At 40.2% G+C, this 23,165-nt stretch overlaps 1 protein-coding gene across 11 annotated transcripts in view; it reads right to left on the bottom strand.

Moving 5' to 3' along the window:
* Positions 1-19,398, bottom strand: part of IPCEF1 (interaction protein for cytohesin exchange factors 1) — a 66,936-nt gene extending 47,538 nt beyond the window's left edge. For 2 of the 11 annotated variants that reach the window (XM_068938667.1, XM_068938673.1), the window contains exon 1: positions 11,708-11,759. Coding sequence is in view for 4 of the 11 variants with exons in the window: in XM_068938663.1 (XP_068794764.1) it covers positions 2,165-2,222 (58 nt within the window). In the remaining 7 variants the exon portion in view is untranslated. Of the gene's footprint in view, positions 1-2,164; positions 2,238-9,022; positions 9,085-11,707; positions 11,805-19,379 lie in introns of those variants that run through there. The other 9 variants (XM_068938663.1, XM_068938664.1, XM_068938665.1 and 6 more) reach the window with 8 other exon arrangements.
* Positions 19,399-23,165: the final 3,767 nt, after the last annotated feature.

Below are 23,165 nucleotides of genomic sequence, written 5' to 3'. Positions count from 1 at the left end.
ACGGCTGGAACAAAGTTCACTGCTTCTATCTCCAAGACAGAAAGGGCCTGGAGACATCACCCTGGCTGGATTACAGCCAGATCCTGTTAATCCAGCAGGGAAGCCCAGAGAGTGGCAGGTTACAAGCATTGACAGCTCTGAGAAAGTAGTTAAAGGAGCCCAGACTTGCTGCCTTCCAGAGGAGGGAGGCTGGAAAGAAGGAATGGGTTCAAGAGAAGAGAGCTGCTACACAACTGTCTCTCAGGTCTTCTCTCAGACCAAAGAAAATCAATCAGAATGGTATGCTTAAGTGCAGTGTTTTTACCCTAAACGTGACTTTGCTTTCAGACTCCTCATAGCGTTGAGCTGACTCTCAGGGCTGCTCGGTTGATAGAGGCCCTTGTAAAGCCAAAGCCCAGGACGTGGGGAGCATTTTTGGAAAAGGTAAGTGTAATAGTGAAGTTACTCCTGCCTCCTAGCTAGCTCTTTGGCTGTGCCTGAAACTACTGCACAATAAAAGCAGACAATGTTAAGAAATTGGCTGCTGAAATGGATGAACTGCTAACAAAATGAAGAGGTAAAGAAATGCTCCAGGTCTAAGAGACTACTCCCCAGGAGTCTTGCTCTGTCCCAAAGACGCACAGTTCTTGTTAGCCCAGAAGATCAAACACAGAGGTGAGAGGGGTGAGGGGGAAGACCCAGGTCTGTAGACCGTCCTGAGACCATGGTCTGAGGGGTTTCTCTTGAAGCAAGTCCCTTACAAAAAAGAAGCAAGGGGAAGGGGGCATTCCCTCTTCTATTTTTTTCAGATCAGCCATTTAGCAAATGCACCTTGGAGGGAACACTGCAAGTTCCATCATCAGAAGAGAGAACAAGAGGAATGTTTCTTCTCTAGTAGAAAGGAGCAGGACTGCTCCTCTAATTCAAGCTAAAATATCAGCAGCGTCATAGGAGAAGGCTCACAACTTTTTGCAGTGTCAGAAATCAGGCATTTTTTTGAAACACTGCAAACATGGATCATTGTAGTGAGAGGAAACTGAAGCATCCTCACTGGAATTCAGTTCTGACCAACATTTGCTGTCAAAGCATTGCATAATGTTTTAGATACCCAAGGCAAAATAAAAATTGAAGGAACCACAGCAATAGGCTGTTGTGAAACATTTGGTACATTTGGAGGTTCGGAAGAAAATCAGCCAGGGTACAGGGGAGGGGAAATTATTTTCATTTCATCAGAATGAGCCTGATATACTAGATGGAGATCAACATGGAGCCTTCCCAGCTGACAGGGCTCCCTCAGACACCTGGCATCCTTCAGGATCCTTCCACAAGAGGCCACTTGCAAGGCCAAGAGACTGAAAACTTCAGCTCTCCTGCTCCATGCAGACCTGCAGAGAGGCTGCCTGGAAAGAAGCATGGACGTATTGGAGCCCGAGCATCAGGACCACCACCTGGCCTGGCACAATTCAGGAATCCAGCTCTGCCACCTGGGATTTCATGGACAAACTGGCTTTGCAGTTTCCTCCTCCCTGCACATTGATATTTTCCTTTTGCAGAATTTTTACACTTTGTTTTCTATCCATGTTGGAACGAAAAACAGCTTCAGAGGCTCAAAATCCCCCGTGAGTTGGGACTGCCATTTCCCACACGCTCTTGCTCACTGCACTTTTGCTCAAGCCAGGGCTCCAACGAGAGGCTGAACCTGTAACTACATATTGGCAGAGCCATCTAGTGGTCGGAAGTAATTTACTTTAAGGCAGCCGAGCTAAGACCACAGCAAAAGCCAACCAATGCCTCCTATGTTTACCGTTGCCCTCCAGAGCACTGCGGGTAGAGGCTTTGTCTATGTCAAAAAAATAGGGTTGCTCAAGCAGTATTGTCAGCTGCTGCCCTGACAAGAGATGCCATAAGGATGTCCAATTCCATTAAGTCATGATATTAGGCAGGTCACAACTGTCGGTGCAAAGCGTCAGGGTAACAGCAGCATCCTGTTGGGATATGCATTTGAGAAGAAAAAGGTATTAAAAACTTAATACTGCTTGCACTCTATGATTTTCTCTCTATATCTTCTCCCCTTTTCTTCCACCCAGGCAGTATTCTTTACACTGGCAGTTCTACAAAAGAGACTAGCACACTTGCAGAGAAATGTCAAGAGAACAGCTTCTAAAAGGTAAAGCAAAATCATTACACTGATTATGAGGATGAAACAAGGAAGAAGTAACGGGGAGAACTGCCTCTTCTTCCATTGAGGATTTCCACTTCACGTTCAGAAAAGTTCACAAGCAGCCGAAGCCTTGAGAGTGCTGTTTGATTCCTCATTAAACAACTGGGAGCATTAAAAAAAATTATCTTCCTTCCTTCCTTTACAGTACATGAAGTGCATATATAGTAATCAAATGTTATCTCTCTCTAATAAAGCATTCTTAGAAAGGGGAAGTAAAGCAAGGTCAAACCGTCTTGACAGGTTGCACTTGAGGACAGTGATACAGCTCCTGCGCTACAATGAAGTCCATTCAGCCACAGAAATTTGCATGCGGTCTTCTTTTCTTCATGGTGAAATGCATTTCTCCAGCAAAAAGAGAACAGAGAAAACTGGACTCCCCAAATCGGAGCTTCTCCAGAGCTAAGTGCTGTTCTGAGTATTTATGAATCAGATCAGATGCGAACTGCTGAGAAGAAAAATAATAACCTCTAAGATACAGTGAGAAAATACTCTTAGAAAGCCCTGGGTTTGCCCTGAGAATCTAGTTTAATCAGCAGTTAATTCCTCACTTCTAGACTATTGATTTCAGTTATGGGTTTCATTTTCTTTTAATCACATCTAATTGAGATAATAAAGTTTCATTTAATTTTCAGTATGTGAGATTTACTAGAAGAAAGAGATATGACAAGTATTTGGTACACATGCAGCTTTAAGCAACTTCACATTAGCGGCAAAGACATTTTTCCCCTACCACAGCACTCACTGAGTACTACGTTAATAACATAGTCTCTTTATGACATTAACTTGCGGCTTCACAGAGTTGGGGAGAAAATTAGACCGTGACAGACTTGTTAGAAAGGTACAGAGAAAGACAAGCAAAAAAAAACCATACTGCTTCCTTGTTTCTTCGGTGTCATCCAGGAAGAGTAAATCACAGGGTTTGTCCTATTTGTTTGGTAGTTATTACTATTGACAGAGCACTGAGCGAGTGCAGTTCCTGAAGCAGATAAAATCAGTTGGGTTTCAATAATAGAAAAACCTTCAAAGATTACCTGAAGTGCTGAACACCCTTTAAAAATTTGGTCCATTTTCGGACATATCCCTTTCCCAGGCAGCGTCCAAAATCACCAGCCACTTCTGCAATTTTAGTTTGTAGCTTTCCAACTGTCCAGTTAATGGCTGAGAAGAAGAAAGGGAATTTTTCCTTTTCTCCTTCTTGAAATTACAACTTGTCATAATTTTTTTCACTAGTGTTTGTGGTGAGATTTTTAAATTCTCATTTCTTGATAACATCTTTGCATGAAGATTTCAGTTTTCACTGGAAAATAAAAGAATCAAAGCCCCGTACTTGCTAAGAAAAAAATTATAATCCAGAAGGATTCTGAAGACAAGCTCTAAAAATCTGTAGAGCCAAGAGTTGGCTTGTGCTTCCCTTAGATCCTTAGATTTTGAGAGCACATGGCTCACAAGTTATTGTAAGCAGTGCTCATATAAGGAGATTTACAATCAAAATTCAGTTGCCTTATTACGAGGTGGTCTTTAACTCCTATGTCCAAACTGTGATTAGCGTTTTCCATTTTTACCTGTTTGCAGTGAGTATGAGAAAAAAGCCTGCTACACCTCTTAATCACAAAAAGAGCATAGTAAGAAATATTTATGAGAAGTTCCTTAACCGTCCATCACTGTGAAAAGGGTATCATGTCCAAGATGGGCAGGGTAACAAGATGGTAGACCCTGGGAGCGGAAATAAAACTTAGAAAAAATTATTACTGATTGCAAAAGATGGCTCTAATACTTCTCTGCAGCCATCAGCACCTCTGAACAGTCAGAATTTACTATGATTCTTGCTTCTTAAACCACTATAGCTTTTGCCAGAATATCCACACCCCAAAAAAATCATTAAAATGACTGCAAATGCAGATCTAAAGACATTAAACACTTGCTTCTTGAATCTTGGGCAACTGAGCACTTTCTCTTATTCCTTTTCTGTGGGATTGCCCTCACTGTAGAAAAATCAGAAAGTAAAGCAGTGAACGTTTTTCTAAACTAGAAGGTAACATGTGGAAACTAGCTGCAGCAATAAACTATAATTATCCTTTCACAAGAACAATTTCCAGTTTTTCCAAGAAGAACTGGCTTTTTTGATGTCATGAGCCATACCTCAGCAAACTTTTTTCCCTTAAATTCCATCATATTATGGCACTCCCCAGAGTTAATACAGCACACAATACAATCTCATTCTCCCTCTCTCACTCTCCCTCCCCCCCTTTTTTTTTTGTAAAGGAGACAATTTTTCACTAGTTTTATTTACCATCTTCTCTCTCTTCTCTCTGTTTTTCTTCTAAATTAGTCTCAGGTGTTTATGTGTTTTATATTTGGTTCCCTGTGTTCTGATACAGAGTTCCTCAACTTTTTTCAAATCTGTTTTTATACAAATATCTTTTGAGATTTATTTAAGAAAAGTAAATAACCTCAAAACTGTTTAGACTTCCCAGTGATAACAAATACAAAATAAAATCAATATTATCAACTATTTCATGGCAGTGCATAGCTCACAGAAATCACAACCAGAGTAATTAGTCCTATTTTGATGATCTTCTTCAAAATACAATAGCATGTATCCATTTTAATTGTTTCTTCAATCTTCCTTCTCATGTTGCATGCCATTCTCGCAACAAAAACAACATGGTAGTACAAGTAACTAATGAGCAGCAAATGTCTGGAGAAAAGCTACCCCACACTCAATATTTCTCATTGCAGCACAGCTGTAATTTATACCAGTTAAAGAGTCTAAGGCTAATACAAGGACTTTAAATACCCATCATCTAAATTATCTCCATTTAAGTCAACTCACTTGATGACACAACTTTCAACACACACTTTTTCTAATATGCGGAACGGGGTATTTGTCCTCGTAGCTGATCTCTCCTGCTTTCCTCAGATAAATGGCACTATGCATCCTGTTTCTCTTGGCATTTATATAGCTTCTCATGTCTTCTGACCAGATATTATAGTTTAGCTCATCTGCTTTGCAAGCATTATCGAGGACAATAAGGTTATATTAGTCACGTCTTGTTAAAGCACAGGGTCATTGAAAGACCCGGATACAACTCATCTAAGCACATCAGTGACTGAACACAAGTGAATTACTATCTCATGATGAGCAATGATGCTTTTCAGACATATGGACATGACTAGAAACACCTAAATGACAACAAAGCTCTGGGGGAGCATCTGAAAGCAAAAGTCCTGCCCAATACCAGCAAACTGCTCTTTCTGGAGGAGACCTGTTAATATACATTCCCTAAAATCTAACAGTACCCTAGAAGAAAATATAAAAGTGAATAAGATACGCTTCGGCATCACACTGAAGTGACTTTTACACGCATAAATTGCTCCCATCAACTAATGTTAGTGGGAGTTTTAGTACAGTAAAAAGTTAGCACCATAATCATGCCCACAGCAAAGATTTCTTATTTTCAAGCCATAATTATTTCTACTTTGTAGCTTTCTCTTCCACAGAGACTCTCAGGAAAAACAATCTTTTCATTCAGGGAAAATCCTCCCACATCCTAGAAATACTAAAACATGTAAAAAATAACAAACTTCAGTTAAAAAAACTCATAGCTTTGAAGGAATTAAAAGTTTTCTTTTCTTACCATGCAAAAATGAGGGGAACTGTTTTATCTAAAAACATAGACAAATTAGACAAAAATAAAGTTTCGCGGTTGTATTGTCCAACAACATAATTTCCTTTTTCTCTGCATTGAAAACTTTGCTGAAACCTGCATCCTAGCACGGGGTGACAAAAACATTAAAGTGGTGTCAAGTCATAATATCACAGCTGAAGTTCATTGTGTCCTGAATTAGTATTATTTCTACTTCAAATTCTATGATAGCCTTTAACTCAAAATTATAATAATTTTTATGTAATGGAACAATAATTTAAAACAGAGCCAAATACATAAGAGGCTTGGAACAAGAAACTCAGTTCTGTACTATATAGACTGTAAAAGCACTTTTAACCATCAGTCCGTGATTTGTTGAGATCAATGAGGAAGAAAAAACCCAAGCTACTCCAAACAAGAAAAACAAATTACTTCCAAGAAAAGGACTTGCTCTCAAAACTTTTTATATTTGCCACTCCAGAGTTTAAGGTCCAATTCTTCGTAGAAGAGAGCCAGCTGATCACAAATATAGAGAAGTATAAAGAAATGTAGAAAGGTTGAATTCAAGGTAGCCAAGGCTTAAACTCCACAGAGCTCTGTAAGTCAGATCAGCAGGCTGAACAGCTGTTAAAAATGGATTTCAGTCGAGTTTATAGCACATTTGGTAGCGTTGCACATGCAACTAATATATTCATTAAAAGTGAAAGAAAAGGAAGGAAGCAGTGGGGAAAAGGTTTTAACTGAGTACTCCATGTCCCTGCACATCTGCAGACAGCAATACAGGGCCACTTATGAATGGCCAAAGTAGGAGCAAAGTAGTTAAACATGCTGAGTAGCTGTCTCTAAAGCTGTCCTCCCACTAGGGGACAAACAGGCTAGCACTCAACCACTATCCGAAAGTTAGTCTCATAAAAACTCATGGAGGTAGGGGAACTAGAGAAAGCCCCATGAATTCAGAAATCAATGCAAGCCTAAGATATGTCTTTTGTGATTGCAGGAATCCATGGACCCGGGTTCAATTGCTGTGAGACAAAAATCACACCTGAAGAAAACCCCTCCAGTGCACTAAATTACTAAAGTAGACATGCTTTCTGCTTCCCCTGTTCTCCACTCCAAATTCCCTATTTTGCTAATAACTGAAGATATTTCAACAATAAATTTGGGAAGTGCAGCTTCCTATTTACTGCAAGCATCTTCACACTATTGCTTTCTGAGAAAATCTGAATGTTTGCCATCATGTCTATTCTCCTTGAGCTTTGTGAGATCCACACAAATAATTTAAGACTGTGATGGACAGAAAGCTCAGACACATAAGCAAGTTACTATGTGTCAACAGAGACATATTAGCTATCCATGCAAGAAGGTCTTGGCCTTGGCAAAAGCTTGGTAATTCAGCTTATTTTACCCATAGAGAAAGAGATTTAAACTAATCTGAATTGCCTAGCACTTGCCTTTGCTATAGATTAAGAGAAAATGTAGATAATTAATATGACTCAGCTGGTGCGGTATTTTGATGATCCCCATACCCAGAAGCTATTCCTGGAAGAAGTTCAGAGTTAGACCTGGATGCACCAAAGAGTAACAGCATGAGTTCTACTGCAACCTTGTAAGAAATAATGAGAATAACAAAGCAGCTATGCAATATAACAAAGCGGAGACCTATGTAAAATGATTCATAGCTTTTGCACCTAACAAATTTTTAAAGAAACTTTTTTGATGTATTAGTGGTGTGGATTGCAATAGGCTTATTTCCATTATAACAGACCACATGTCAGGTACTGTAAGAAAACAGAACAAAAGAACAACTTCCAGTTTAAGGCTGCAGACAACAGGGGGATGTAGACAGGAATAGGAAGGAGTCCAAGGTAACAGTGAGACAATACTCTCCAGCATTATATGTCAAGTCTCTGCGTGCCCAAGAACAGATATTGTCAAAATTTGTGTCAGTGCCATAACAAGTGGCTTAGAAAAATGATAAGACAGTTTTACCAACATTTGAAAGCATTATGAGAGAGGGAGGGAAGCTGCCAAATGAGTGTTAAAATTCAGTTTATGTTTGATGCTACTCAGAAGTGTAAATAGGTATAAAGATTTCAACAAAGAAGCGGAGTGAGAAAATTATTTTTGCAGTCAGTTTCTGAACTGACTTGAGGAGATCAAACCGCTTTTATCAAGGCCAGAGAATAGGAGAGTCCAGTAACCGGAAAATGAGACAGTAACAACTCAGATTAGAGTTTAGTTATATGTATGGGTAGTGAAGACAATATGCTGAAGTTTGAAAGACTGTGCAAGATTTAGAGATAGCCTGGAAATGAGGCACAGAGAACTGAAGGCGACACTCAGATCGTAATTTGTATTGTCAATAATGAGCAAGGATGATTCAGGAAAGGCGGAAGTTGATCCTGCTGAGTTCAGCTAAAGGCTGAGTCACGATATATTAGAGAGACAGGCCAAGCTGCACTTTTGGTCAGAAAGAGGCAACTTTGGGTTATAGGAGTAGATCTGTTTCAAGATCTTCATAGAGGGAAAAGCCAAGCTAATGGTTTTGAATAAAGTTACTCAGGCATAGGATGTAGAGGAAAAAAAACTCAGAGGACAGGATCTCCGAGTAGACCATAGACAGTATTTTGGGGTTTTCGAGGCACTTCTGAAAGCCAATCTGTACCAGTGTCTCAAAAAGTAGTTGGAGAACCATTAGCAGACGAAATCACTGATGGTAAGATTTTTAAAAAAGATTGACTTGGTAGATAGCTTTGATCTGACAAAGAGAAATCAGGATAAAAATGGTGGAGAGCAGAGTTTTTTGATGCTTATTTATTTTTAATGGAAGAAAGAAAATATACTAGTTGAGTAAAAGGGAGAAAAACTAGAGGAGGTTCTGCAGAAAAGAGAAGTAAGGACCAAGAAGGGAGATGAGTTCTACTCAGATAAGGAAGAAATACCTGCAGGAGGAGAAGCAGGGGAAGAAAGCATACTATTAGATGGGCAAGGCCATCATCAACCTTTTCATTGATTTTTCCCCTTGGAAGCAATCAGCAAGTTAGAGACCATGGGGACAAACTGAAGGCGTACGCACAGAGCAAGGATGACTCGGCTAAGCCAGAGGCGGGGGATGGAACTGAAGGAGGACAGACACATTCGTAACGGAGGAATTCAGTCTATTCATAGGACTTACGCCAGAGATGCCCCATAGCAAAAACAAAAGCAGCTGACACTGCAGAGAAACCGGGCTGTAACCTGATGATAGGAAAGAAAAGTGAACAATTAGAGGGTGGAGGAGGGTGCGGAAGCAAAACGTTTCTAGAGGTGCGTATCACAAAGGCATAAATGCAGTACACAGATATACGCACTTTAAGAATGACAACTAGATGAGCTCTGCCTTTAATTGAATGTATTGCTTTTCTCTCTTGCAAGGATTTTTCTGAAATGTAGCTCTGCTTCAGCAGAGAGAGAAATTGAGATGCAGAAAGGGGTTATAGGTAAAGTTTTACATGTAATATTACCTCAGTGCTCATCTCCCTACGCAGTAGTTGTGTAACCACACTCAGCGTGATTTCATCAGCAGTAAGTGACGCTGCAGGCAGGACTCTTTCTCCAGGCCCATAAATAGGTATATCAGCAGACATTTGAGTGGTCTCTTGAAGACAGTTGCGTGCACAAAATAATGGAACTATTCAGCCTGTCATCTAGGGACATAGTCCTCTCTGCAAAGTGCTTTCTGTTACTATTCCTACCTTGGGATCCAACAACAATTGACCATCCAGTAGGACCTTCACACTGCATGCATGATAAGCAACAGATTGCATATCCCCACCACTTAATAGTCAGTGCGCAATACTTCTTTGTCTGTATAGTTTCTTGGCATGCTACCACTTCCTCTTTATCCAGACCAAACCTTATCCTACCCACCCACCCATGCTGCTATTATTTTAGCTAGATACGGTAGGGGTGGAAGGGATGGGAGGCAGAACACTTTACCATTGGGAAGTAAAATTCCAAAATAGAGCAGAGCATCTTCCTCGCTGTGGAAGCCCTTCAGCACATCTCATCTCAGTGCCTCCCCCAGCAGCCTCCAACATGCCCTCAGCAGTGACAACACACAAGCTGCCAGAGAGCACAGCATGCTGAGCTGGCAGTTCCCTACCACTGCACCCCCTTGACAAAACACTCTCAAAAGCAGCCCTTAATGAACTGCAAATGCTGCTTTCTGGCCTCTGGACAGCCCCACAAGAAATTAGATCTCCCAGTATGCATGGGGGAAAGTAGCAAGCTGTTTGCACAAGAAGTCCATATGAACATTAGCAGCCTGGAGTGTGACAAGGAGTGAAGCAGCTTTCTGTTCCCCCAACTTCTTCCCCAGTCTCAGTGCAGATGCAGTTCTGGAGCACATAGTTTGCTGATAGTATACCTTTCCATGTGCATTTCACCTTTCCCTCCTATGAAATCAGTATGACTTTCAAACAGAAAGCAGATGTTGGAAGGCAGCACGCAAGTGCCCACTCTTTCCGCTTTGAGTAGGAGACTCTTCTCTCAGAGGCAGGGGTGAGGTAGCAAGCTGCACAGGGTCAAAATGATGACAGCATCTAAAACCGTAACGCTTCAAAATCCATGAACTGAGGCACACAGCCTCAGCCCTACCACACGACTTCCACCTGATCAAGTTGTGTGCAGCCCACAAGTCAGCACAAGGAAGTCAGCACCAAGAGAGGGGCATGGTGTAAGCCTCTCCTTCACAGAGAGGAAGGAGGCATCATTTGCCTCTAAAAAGTGTTAAAGATTATACCACTAGGGAACGTACAGAAAGCACAACATTGCATGGGAAGTTACGAAGCAGTTTCTCTCACCTTTAGAAAGCGTCACAAGTGATTAAACATTGCCGTAACTGGCAGATTAGAAAATCCTATTAAACTGAACTGTAGTTCCTAAGCATAGATAGCAAAGCTTCCAAGAACTTCAATTAATAGAACTGATCCCAGTAAAGAAAGATATTATCCTACACTCCAGAATGAACTTCTTGGGATCAAGTGGGTAAGTGAATGAATATATGAGCTGTTAATCTCAGCTTTTTTCCAGTGGCACATACAGTTTAGGAAAATTTGGGTCCAGAGATGTAGTCAGCATTTTAGGTGTTGTATTTCAGGGGAAAACAGAGATGATTTTAATTCCAGCTGTCCTATTGTTCATGGCTTATGTGGGTGAGCCCATTCACACAGTGCTTTCCTGTCTCTTTACTCACATAATTCCATGTCTATGAGAAAAACATTAAAATTAATATAGTCCAAGATTCTTTTCACATTAATAACAGAAATCAATCTACTCCGTGCTGTCATCACAACACATTAAATTCTACCCTTCATATTGCACCTTAAATACTCTTTATATGCTACGCTTGTACATTTTTCTCTAAGAACCTGAAACTGACAAAGGAATTGCTTTTCATTTCCACAGGGCATATTTGTCTTCACAAACATCTGATTCAAGTGAAATAGTCAGGACTAGACTGCCCTTTACTGGATCTTAAAGATAACTGACTGAAACTTGTTCAAAATAAAAACAGTTTGCATATGTTCTGTCATCTGTCCTCACCCCACAAACACAAAAATCATTATTTCTAAGTAATATTTTTGCATTTTTTAACCAAAAGGAAGAAAAGGGAAGCATAAGTTGCTTTACACAGCCGTTTAGGAAAAAAAAGGCACTTACGTGCCAGTATGAACTTCCTTTATTGTACCAAATGTCATTTCTCATCAGCTAAAAAGGTTGTTTTTTTAAAAAGAAAGAAAGGAAGAAAGAAAGCAGCTGTCATTACACAGAAACAACTCTATCTGTCACTTAACAGGAAAGAAGTAAATACCCTTACCTGCTAGGAATTCTGACGAACAGCCATACTTGTCCTGTCAACTCCCATACTTCTCAAAGTAGAGAGGAAACTCTTACAGAAATTGGTTGCAATGTTGAAATTGCCCAAGAGGAAATTGGTGTGTCTTTTAGAAGTCATGACTACATAAACCACAAGCCAGGCATCAAAGCAAGTGCTAAAAGCCATGCCTGCCAGAACTATTAATACTAGAACCAAGATAGCTAGAAATGGGGGGAGTAGCTAAAAATTAGAAACATTCATAGATAGCTAGTTTTTGAATTTTCATTTCACAAATGAAAATTAGTTTAAAAATTATGCTATTGAATATTTTTCAGAAGAGGTTCTAAATGCACTGTGGGAGACAGAAGAAAGCATATTACAGGTAGAGAGAGTGACCTGTAGTAAAGAGCATTACCCGTGCCTCAACACAGGGTTGTGTTTCCCCACTGCTAACCCATTCTCCTGAGCGCTCCTTCAGCCTCAAATTCCCAGGGGCTCTCCGAGGCCACCCTGCACTGAGCGGTGCTGGAGAGGTCTGGGATATGTGAGCTCAGCCATACTGAGGCCAGAAAGCCCTTAGGACAAACAAAAAGGATTGAGCATGTAGCAATACTGGTTCGGTTTTCCCAGATCACCCACAAAGTGTGTCCCAGAAAACATAATCCAAGCAGAGGTGTGGTTGACAGAAAGGTCTGGGGAAGAGCACAGGGTCTAAAAGTTTCAAATCAACAATCTTTATTTATGATTTTTACTTTTTGATCACCTGATGCAATGACAAGCCAAGATTAATAGCCCTATTCAAAACATGATAGACCTGTTTCTATAAGTCACATTTTTTTACCAAGTCTGGGGGACAAAGAGAAATAAAAAATGAGGACCTTGTAGTTTTGGATACTTTCTTGGCCTGTATATATATAACAGATTCAGTCATAGGTATATGGACTTCACGAATAAATCAAGAACAAACTATAGAAAGCACAAACATCAAAATATTTTTCACCAATCTCTTTATACAATTCTTTACGTACTTCGCACATCAAATTAGTGTAGAGAAAACAGAGCATACACTTGGTTAAATCTGATCCTTCTTCAGAGTGACAGAAGCTGCTTAAAATAAGGTAAATTATTGCATGTTTTGAAGCAAATTTTTCCTTTTAGAATCACTGGAATATTATAGACATGTTTCTTCAAAGCAGCATGGAGTTATACTGCTGACTAGGAATTCTCATATATATTTCCTCAGATGTCTCTCCATTGCGGGAGGTATATTCTAGGAACCACAGGGAGGTAAAGGAACCATCCAGAGATTTGAATTTTTTACTGTTCATGCCATTGAAATTATGGTGCCACCTGTAGGACATCCAGGAGAAATTTAATTTGGACCTTGATGCCTGAATGCTGGTTGTTATAATTACAAGGCTTTCTAGTAGCCTTGGCAGAAGCTTAAGTAAAGAGCATAGAAAATGAATGATTCATATCGGTATATAGGGAGTAACTTCATCGCCTTGTTCACTTTGAGCAAGTTATACAGCTTTGAGTACATCAGTGCACCCACAGGCAGATATATTGCCATAAAGGTGACTCTTTTGTGGGATGAGGATGTACCAGTATAATGCACTCATGGACCACCCACCTTAGAGCTTGTACCACTATAGCCAGAGCAGAACTGTCACATCCTTAACCAACGTTAACCTAAAAACAGAGATCACTCTAGAACAGATTAATCTCAGCAAAGTTTCCATTATGGCAGGACATCTTTTTTAAAAACTTATTTACTTTTAATTTACTTTTTAGCATATAAAATATGATTGGCTGTATACTTCTTTAAATGTCACACATCAGTGATGGACATCTGCACTGCATGCATATGGTACTTTTCATCACCTTTGGGAGGCAACAGCATATCCTTCAGAATAAAAACATGCTTTTGAATGCTTTTTAATCAAATGTTATTGTACATTACTTTCTCTGTTTGTCTTTTTTTTTTTTTAATATTCTTTGCTAACTACTTTTCACCCCTTTCAACCCAATGCTAAGGTAATGTCTGTAAAGACTTCTCACCGATGTATGACTTGTCACAGTAAGATAAAGATAAGTATATGCACCTTCGGTGCTAAATTTCCATTAATAACATTTGAAGTGGAAAATAATCAACTGATTAACCTAATGGCTCCGTTGCTGCAAACATCAGCTTAAAAGAGGTGTAAGACATGTTCAAAGACAGCTTCTGCTTAACGTGCAGCTGTGGTCAGAAACAGAACAGAATGTTCAGACAAATGAGGAAGGGAATGGTGAACAATATAATGAGTTTAAGAATGCATTGATATAAATCAATGACACACGGTTATGTAGAATATTATGCAAAATAACCATCACCACCAAACAATGGAAAGTATATTGAAAGACTAAATAGTGAAGAGTGAAAAGAAAGATCAAGAATAACCGGGGGGGGGGGGGGGGGGGGGGTTCTTATATGAAGATAAATTTAAAAACTTAAACTGTGCTTTGTAGATTGCCTTAACTGATAACACATTCAATATAAATATTTAAAATTATTACTGATATGGGGAAAAATATATCTCTGTTCTCTAGTCATACCAAAAAAAAAAAAAAAAAAGAAGAAGAAGAATGCAGGTGTCAAGGACAAATAATTAAAGGTGATAAAAATAAAAAAGGACAGAAGGAAATGGGCACAATAATAGCAACTCACTGCTGCAGTAATTTGAAGTCAGGCATGTGGAAGCTGGTGCAGAATTGAAATTATTACTCTACAAAGCAGACTACATGGTGAATGACTGTGTAGCAAGAGCATTAAATAAAGTAATTTCCAGGAACATTAGAATGAACTATACATGACAAACGTCACCACATAAGCAATTGATTCTCTTATTATTACTAGCTTCCTCTCATGGCCACAGTAGTGACAAAAAGTAAGAGATCTTCATTAACTTTTAATGCTGCACATCACATGTATAAAAATTTCAGTTGGATGAGTGATGTAAAGAGTTAAAAAAAATCATGCAGACAATTATGCAATTACAGGTTATAAAAATCACTAACATCCATCCTGAGGTGGGGGGAAAAGTCTGATTTCTGAAAATCTAGGGAACTACAGGACTCCCAAGTACTTCACAGCTTGCCAAGCTGGCTACAAGGAGATAGGAGAATCTGAAGAACCCAGAATTTAGGGACTCTCAATTTCTGTTCAGCTGGCAAGCTCCCTATCAGGAAGCAAATGATTCTGGAAGCAGAATAATCAAAATCATATACACCTGGAATCAGAAGGTAACTCACAAAAATCACAAGAGTAGGTTTGATGAAAGCAAGCAGGTGGAAAATCAGGTTAACTACCTCTCCATTTTAAGTTTACATGCGTCTATAGTAGGTATCAAGTCCATTGGACCAAGACATTATGCTGGGGAAAACATACCTGTCCGGCTGAAGATTCTAGATGTTGCATTTCAGCAGAACAGTGGTTGTTAAAGGGATCAGAAAAAAGTGAGCCAGGTCACAAATTCTTTGCATTGGAATCTCATTAGATACCATATATTTTTTTTCTTCAAAAATACTCTGAGAGTCTTTTTCTTAACCAGACAGGAAGGTAAGGTATCATTCTAGCTTTCATTTGATTATTCAGCCAACTAAGTAACCAATGAATGTACCAAAAGGTATGGGAGAGCCACTGAAAGCAGATTACACATCACTTATCAACAAATTCTATTGGCTGTGTGATATTTACCACAGCTTGCACAGACCACAAGTGGGAAGAGATGAGTCTCTGTCAATCAATATGATTCATATTTGCCATACCTATCTGTTACATGAAAAATTGTTGTTGCTGGCACTTAACATTTATATTGAAAGCTACCAACTGCCAGTAACAAAGTTTTTCTTATTAAGCAGCAAAGATGTTTCAAGTTCCTCAGTAAGGTTTGTTTTATATTTTAACTTCTTTCACATAATGAAGTAACTTTGTAACTAAGAAAACAAAACAGCTCTTGAATACTCTAGTAAAAATGAGAGAATGGTAGGACATTATATATAGTACTTCAGTTTTCTATTTCCCTCTTCCTGGAGTCAAGTCAAACTCATAGAAGTATTATTTCCAAAATCAAAGAAGGGTAAACTGGCTGTGTGTATTTACCACTAATTATTGGTTAAATCCCTATGTGAGACTTCGAAAATAAAATCCTCGGGGACTTGACAGGACTTGCTTCCTTCGGTCGGAGCAGGGAATGGGCATTCAGATGTTCCAGTCCTGACTCCAGCACTGACTCATCACTTGTCTTTGAACTGACCACTTCTTCAGCTTTACTTCCACACTTGCAAAGGAAGTACATAGTAACTATCTACATCAGAGGAATGTTACAAAAGTTTGCTGATTAATACCTCGAAGGTGTTTGGAGTTTCCCAGATTAAATGTTTCACATGAGGGCAGTATACAAGCTATCTTTAAAATGACAGCATTAGCAGATAAGGAAAACAGAACATCTTTAAAGTGACCAAGCAGTTAGTTATGTGTCTTGAAACCAAATGGTTGCCAAATGAAGTTAAACATTAGACGCTGGTTTTATTGCAGCACTATACTAATCAGGCAGTTTAACATACGTAGAGAACCTTAAATCCCACGGTTTGCTTCAAAATCATTTGTTGCACAACTTTATGCTATTGCTTTCCTTTTATCACTCGTAAAAAGCCTTCAGCAGTTCCAGCTGTACGTATGTATTAACATTACTGCTCTCTGTAGCAGCTATATGGATAGAAAACGCATTGTCCTATTAGACAGTCTGCAGTGGATTGCCCATCATACAAGTATTCACATAAACAATTTCATCATCCGGGCTGTGTAAATCCCATTAATTACATAAAAGAAACTGAGTTTTCCAGTTACACTGGGAGCTTGGTGTGCTTTTAAGAAGGTCAACAGCATCCTGGGCTGTATTAACAGAAGCATAGCCAGGAGATTGAGGGAAGTAATTATCCCCCTTTGCTTGATCTGAACCACATCTTGGATATCATGTCCCGTTTTCGGCATCCCACTACAGGAAAGGTACTGATAGACTGGACTGACCTCAGCAGAGGGCCACCGCAGTGGTTGGGGCTGGAGCACTCACCCCAGTAGGAGAGGCTGAGGGAACAGGGCTGGTGCAGCCCAGGGTGGAGGCAGCTGCAGGGGGAACTCACCACAGCCCCACAGCATTGTGGGGAGCCCAGCAAGAAATCAGAGCCAGGGTCTTGACAGCAGCGCGTGGCAGGAGGATGAGAGACTCGGGGACAGAGGCTGAAACAGGAGGAGTTCAGACTGAGTTGAAGGGAAAACTTTCTCACTCCGAGGGCAGTCGGGCAGTGGCTCAGGTCCCCCAGAGAGGTGGTGCAGCCTCCATCCTTGGAGGTTTTCAAGACCTGAGTGGACAAAGCCCTGAGTGACCTAGCCTGAGCTCGCAGCTGACCCTGCTTTGACCAGGATGTTGGGCTGAGACCTCCTAAGCTCCCTTCCTGCCTGGGTGATGCTGTGGTCCTGTGATTCCCAGTTAGAGCCAAATGTACCTCTGACTTGCAGAGTGTTATCTACACAGATGGACATCATCTACAAACCTGTAGTGAAGACCTTGTAAGTCTTCTCAGGAGTAGAAAGTTGCATGTCTTTTCAATGAGCAGGAGTAAACGGATGAATATAAATGTAAGTTTAGGAGAACCTATGTATTTGTGTACTTTTGTGCTAAAATCCAACCACAAAATATAACAGAAAGGAAGCAGGTGAGGAACTGAGACTATACACTTCCCAAAATGTGCTCCTTTGAAAGTCTTCTTTTCTAACTAAACCAAAACTAAACCAACAAAATATGTCTTCCTGATTCATACATTTCAACTGTTCTGCCAAGTCATTTGAACTTAAAAGTTTTTCAATTGTAATATTTTTTTCAGAGATCCAAAAAGGAATGAAGAACTTTATACAAGAAAAATGACCTATTAAAAAAATCTCAAGTTTGGGGAAAGATGGGAGCTGATGGATGCAATGTTGTTTTTCCTGATAGGCAGAAGAATTATAAGTGGTTAAATGGGAAAATTAAACCAATTACACACTTTTTTTTTTTTTTTTTTTGAATTCTCACTTGGCAGTCTCTATTCCAAATAGAATCAGGGTCATTTTGCAAAATGAAATTTAAAAGAAAAAAAATAGTGAACTTCTTGGGAATAAAGGAAAATAGTAGAACTGCAAAGATCTTAAATTTTGAAAGTTAAAGGAATTGAAAATGTTTGAAAAACTTTTAAAAATATATATATTATTTTCACATAAATTAGTAATGTTATTTTTTCAAAATACTTAACTTTCAAATAAGTAAAGTTGTGCTGCAAGTTTCCTAAGCCTGGCCTAATTACTTGTAAAGAACCCAAAAAAAAGATGTCCCATTCCATCTGTAAGATAAATAAATAAATAAATAAATAAATAAGACACTGCAGCTATTGATTTGTGCAACAATTCATCAATAAACTATAATCACTTTGTGTATTACTCTTATGAAGTGCATTGAATTCAGTTGCCCTTGAAGGTCGCATGAGCTGCATTTAAATGCAAATACTGGTATGATACAGTTATCTGAAATACAAAGCCTAATCACTGCCTTCGAAGAATTCTAACTTGCAAAAGGTCAATTTTAGAAACAATAGTAAGAAAAGGCTGACTTTGTGGCTTTTACGGTTGCATAGCTATTGCTAAAGTAATGGCTTTTAAAATGATACTATCATTAGCACATTAATAAGTATTATTTAGATTAATCTAATTTCCTCAAACCAAATTCAGTCCCAGCTTATTTCCTTTTGCACCCATTCTTAGGATGACAGAAAGTAACTGCTGAGCTCTGAAACCTCAGAGTGAAGGGGCTGATGTGGAAACACTAATATGTTCAGTGGGAACAGCATCATGCTCAGCTGCACATTTGCCATTTCTCATCAGTATTTTCTGCTGAGGCTGCAAGTGGCAGCATGTTTTACTTCCTCTTTTCACATTTTACTCACCCACAGCATTTGTCCCTGGAGCATAGCAAATAGTTAATCATCATGAGAAGAGTGAAGGATGCTCTCCAGTCACTCTTTCTACCCAGCTATAATTTTTAGTCTTCCTCTACTCCCCCTGCTTATTTGCATTCTTCATCATTAATCACTCACAGTAAGGTTAGAGAAGGGAATAAGAGCATTTAGTGATATATCTCAGTAAACATTTGAGTCATTGTGGTTAAAATAGTGGTTAAAATCTCTCTATACATATTTTGAATAAGTTCCTTATGCTAGTACCTAAGCACAAGGTTTTTCAGGAGATCTAGGTGGGCTCACTTGTGTTATACCTGCAGCACTTCTACCTTGCTAATGACAGGCAAGGCTGTGCAAAGGCACTGAAAACTTCCGTACAAGCCCGCACCGAGGACGTCCCACATGTTTCTCCTCTGTCAAGAGGGCACAAAGGCCTAACCAGCTCTCAGAAAAAGCCTTCTGAATCTTCCCTGATCATAATGACAATGCTATCTATACTATTCTCAACTCATTAATGTCAACCTTTTCACCACTAGCAGCGATTTATTATCCTTTTATACAAGGGGAACCATTATTTGGGCAACCTTCTCCCAAAGCTGCAAGATTCAAACTGCTCAAAAACAAGCAGATGAGGAGTCCTCACCTCTCCATCTGCGTGCGCATGGCCAGCCAGGGCACGGTGGCCTTCCTGTGAGCCTCCCACGTTAAATGCAGCTGGGGTCAGAGCTCCTCCACCCAGCTGCTGCTCCGACAGACCTCTTCCACCAGTGCAAACAGGTGCCTAGACCCAAGCAGTTCATATCGCAAGGCTATAACAGAAGTGGTGTGAGAAACCACTTCAAGCTCACATCGAGACAGATGGATAGATGCACGCACACTATATATGTTCACATTATATAGTCATAAGGATTTATTGTTTGGTAAGAGAAGAAAGGTGGGGGGAGGATACTACCGCGAGACTCCAATAGTAAGGCTACAAGCAGCTCAGCAAGGCTGTGAGGCTTTGCAAATCCTTACAGCGTCGACAGGATGGCGAGGATTAAAGCAAGTTTCCTCAGCACTGGCTGCAGGTTGCAGACAAAAGAGTTTCAGCTTGGGGAATTTCACTTAGTTTGCTGCCAACTAATCTAAACCTTTAAATACTGTTTCAGGCATTGATAAACAAAGATGACATAACCAGTTAAATAAGCAGTTTGGGAAACCCCTTTCCTCTCCTTTCTGCAGGCTCCACTTCAGTCCAGCACCTCTCCTCCCTGCCCATCCTCGCTCGCGTGGCACATGGGCCTTCTACTGGCCTCCTCCATCTCGTTTGTCCAGAAATGCATTTCTTCACATGTCCCCTTTTGCGTCCTCCCCTGAGCCTCCCGCCCCTGGAGGCTGCCGCCCTCTCTCACCCACGTTTTAGCCGAGGCTCCATGTGCTCCCCTGAGAGGCTGCAGTCTGGGCGTGGGGCCATTTCCGCTCCAGCAGAGCCGCCTGGGCCCAACCTGGGCAGCTCATGGCCTCCCCACAAAGGGCACCTCGCAGCCCCCACTATCCAAACCCTAACTTTTATGCCTGATACAGGGCCACAGGACTTCAGAAAAATATACGCACTGCAGATTTCATCCTTGGCACTTTCTAGAGTGCCTGCGCCGTGACTGCCATGGAAAAGAAAGTATGGGTTACCCAGGCCTCCCAAGGGGACAGAGCGGTGAAGCACTTGTATTTCTAATAACATATCCGGAGAAAACAGAGCTCTTGCTTTTTTTTCTGAATTGCTTGCATGCCAGGTTTAGAAAAGAAATAAAAGTGAAATTTTCAGTCAATACTCTGAAATGAGCCAGAGCAACAGTGACTCCAAACCCCGTCTCTGATATCTGTTGCCGGCCACTGCCAAAGCTGAGCATAGGGACAGAGAAAGTGTAGAATGAGGCCCCCACGGGGCCTGCTGGCTCTCTGCAGTTTGGGGACATCCTGAAGAAAGTTTGGATCTGCTTTGTTGTGTGTAATAGCTGTCTACAGCCTCTTCTCCCATGAATTTTTCTCCTTCCTTTTTGAACCCATTCATACTTTTAGCAAATCAAAACCCAATTCAATTGTGTGATATATATGAAAGAGTACTTTCTCTTTGCTTAAATTTGCTGCCAGGTCTTTTTATAAATAGTTGGGGTTTTTTCCCATAAATGGTGCACATAAGTCTTTGTATGAAGAAAGCAGGTAATCATTGCTCTGTCACTGTCTCTGTGCCAGTTATAACTGTAGGGACTTCTATCGCTGTACCTCTCAGTCGTCTTTTTCAAACTGAGGAGCCCTTATCTACCGAAACTCTGGTTCCCTTTTTCTGCACTTTGCTTCTGACCTTTGTTTCCCATCTTTTAATTAGGCTTTAACTCACAAAAGACTCTTCTCTTAGCTTGTAGCTGCTTAGCTGCCTTTGGCAATAGGCCTGCTAAAGATTTCTGGTAATCCAGGTCCACTGTGTTTATATGAACTTGAGTAAGTAGTGCTGTAGGGCACTAGGAGTGACGTAGTGCAAAAGAGGTGGTGCCAAGGGTCTGACATGCACAAGCATTGCAAAGGAGTAAGCCCTGGTCTCAGACTGACCAGCAATGCATTCCTGGAGCACATCTGGTTTAATTTCATTCAAAAGATTCTCCATTCACGCAATCCAAGATCAGCCTGTGGTATGCACCAATGCAAGGTAAGTGGTGATAATGATGAAATTTGCTTCCAAAGTGCACTGGAAGTGCACTGGTCTGAACACAGTTCCTGGTCTGAACTAACACAGTAATGGCACCACATCCTCTATCAACTTGGTTCACCTTCGGTATGGATTTGCTCACTAAACCAAAGAATCCTAGGTTTGTGAAGAATGTCGTGTTCCCCACCTCCCTCCACCCTAAAATAAAGCTAGGATTACTCTCACTTTGATATGCACACATCCACCTTGCTATCATTTTGTCATTTTCTATTCCTTTGGTACCCAGTAACTAATTCAGCTAATAAATTATACGCAATTCAACATTTCCTTTTTTCAGAGGCTTTAGAATTCTGCATGAATACTGCCAAGTGCTGATGATATATCAGTCTTTTTTACTTATTTGTTTTAAAAGTTATTCTAGAAGTATTTCAGTTTGAGACTGTTCCTTAGATTTCTTCCACACAAAAAGGATGTCTCGCCATGTCTTAGCACTTCTTTTACAACTCAGACAGTATCAATATCTTTCTCTGGTTTCTGTTTACAATTATCTGAAAAAGATTTTGCTTTTTTGCTTGCTTTTTTTTTTGGGGGGGTTCATTTTTATTCCTTTGGTAGTCAAACCAAAAGCTTTTGACTAACAATTTTATTTACCAGATCTTACGCTCTTCTCCGTTTTACTCCATTGGATATGACTTCCATCTTTGGAAGGATGTCTTTTCATTTCTAATAAACTCTTGCAATTTGCTGTTTAAACATGCCTTTTCATTTATTTATTTGTGCTTTTAAAATCTTCTTTGGCAGGTGATAAACATTTACTTTTAGCTTCTAATAATGGCATGTTTAAACAACCTTGATGCCATTTCAAATAGTTTATCCTTTTAGCTGCTTCTCTTATTTTTCTCTCAAAACACTTTCTCGTATTATTTCTTTTTTAAAGCTACTTTTTCTTTTTTTTTTCTTTTAAATTACTACATGGTTGCTGAATTTGAGGTCACTAGCATTACTACTGAGGAATGGTTCTTATGTCTTGTATCAGGTCCTGTGCATTGCTCAGGCTAACCTGAAAGCTCTCCCCTCTTTTGGGTTGCCTTATTAATCATTTCAGGAAGGAGTCATTTATCGAGTCTGCAGTAACAGATCTACACTTGCTTAGCCTAATAAAAGTGAGAGATTTGGGGCTTTCTTTGGCATTTCCTCTAACTGCCCTCAAATCTCTCTTTTGTTACAGCTAACTGACATCTGTAATTAAAATTTGCATCCAAGGTATTTTCTTTCTTCTTTATAAGTCTTTCCTTCCAGACAGACGTTATACTTGGGAGCCTCTGTTGATCCTCAGAAAGAAAACCCCTATAGATTAAGTGCGGATGTTCCCTCTCTCAGAAATCCTGAACTGGGAGATTAAATAAAATCAATAAATAACAGCATCACTCCGATGGCAGGGCTTGGGAGAAACCCCTGCTCCCTTTGCAGCTTCAGCGTTGTCCTGGGGAGCCAAGGACACTCCACCAGGTGGCAGAGCACTGCTGTGCTCTTGAGCTAATGAGGCCTGGGCAAGGCAGGGCAGATGCTCTGCTGGGAGGCAGCACCATGCCCCAGCCGTATGCAGAATAGCTGCTTGCCTGTCCTGCAACATGCACACATTAAACACACATTGAATAGCAGTGTATTTACAAAGGTCTTTGTACCTCTTCCCTTAGGCTGCCTGCCAGAAACAGTCAAATGCAGTTCAATGTTTTTTCTATAGCC

Source organism: Struthio camelus, chromosome 3 (genome assembly GCF_040807025.1).
Source record: "Struthio camelus isolate bStrCam1 chromosome 3, bStrCam1.hap1, whole genome shotgun sequence".
Taxonomy (NCBI): domain Eukaryota; kingdom Metazoa; phylum Chordata; class Aves; order Struthioniformes; family Struthionidae; genus Struthio; species Struthio camelus.
This window is presented reverse-complemented; position numbering and strand designations above follow the sequence as displayed.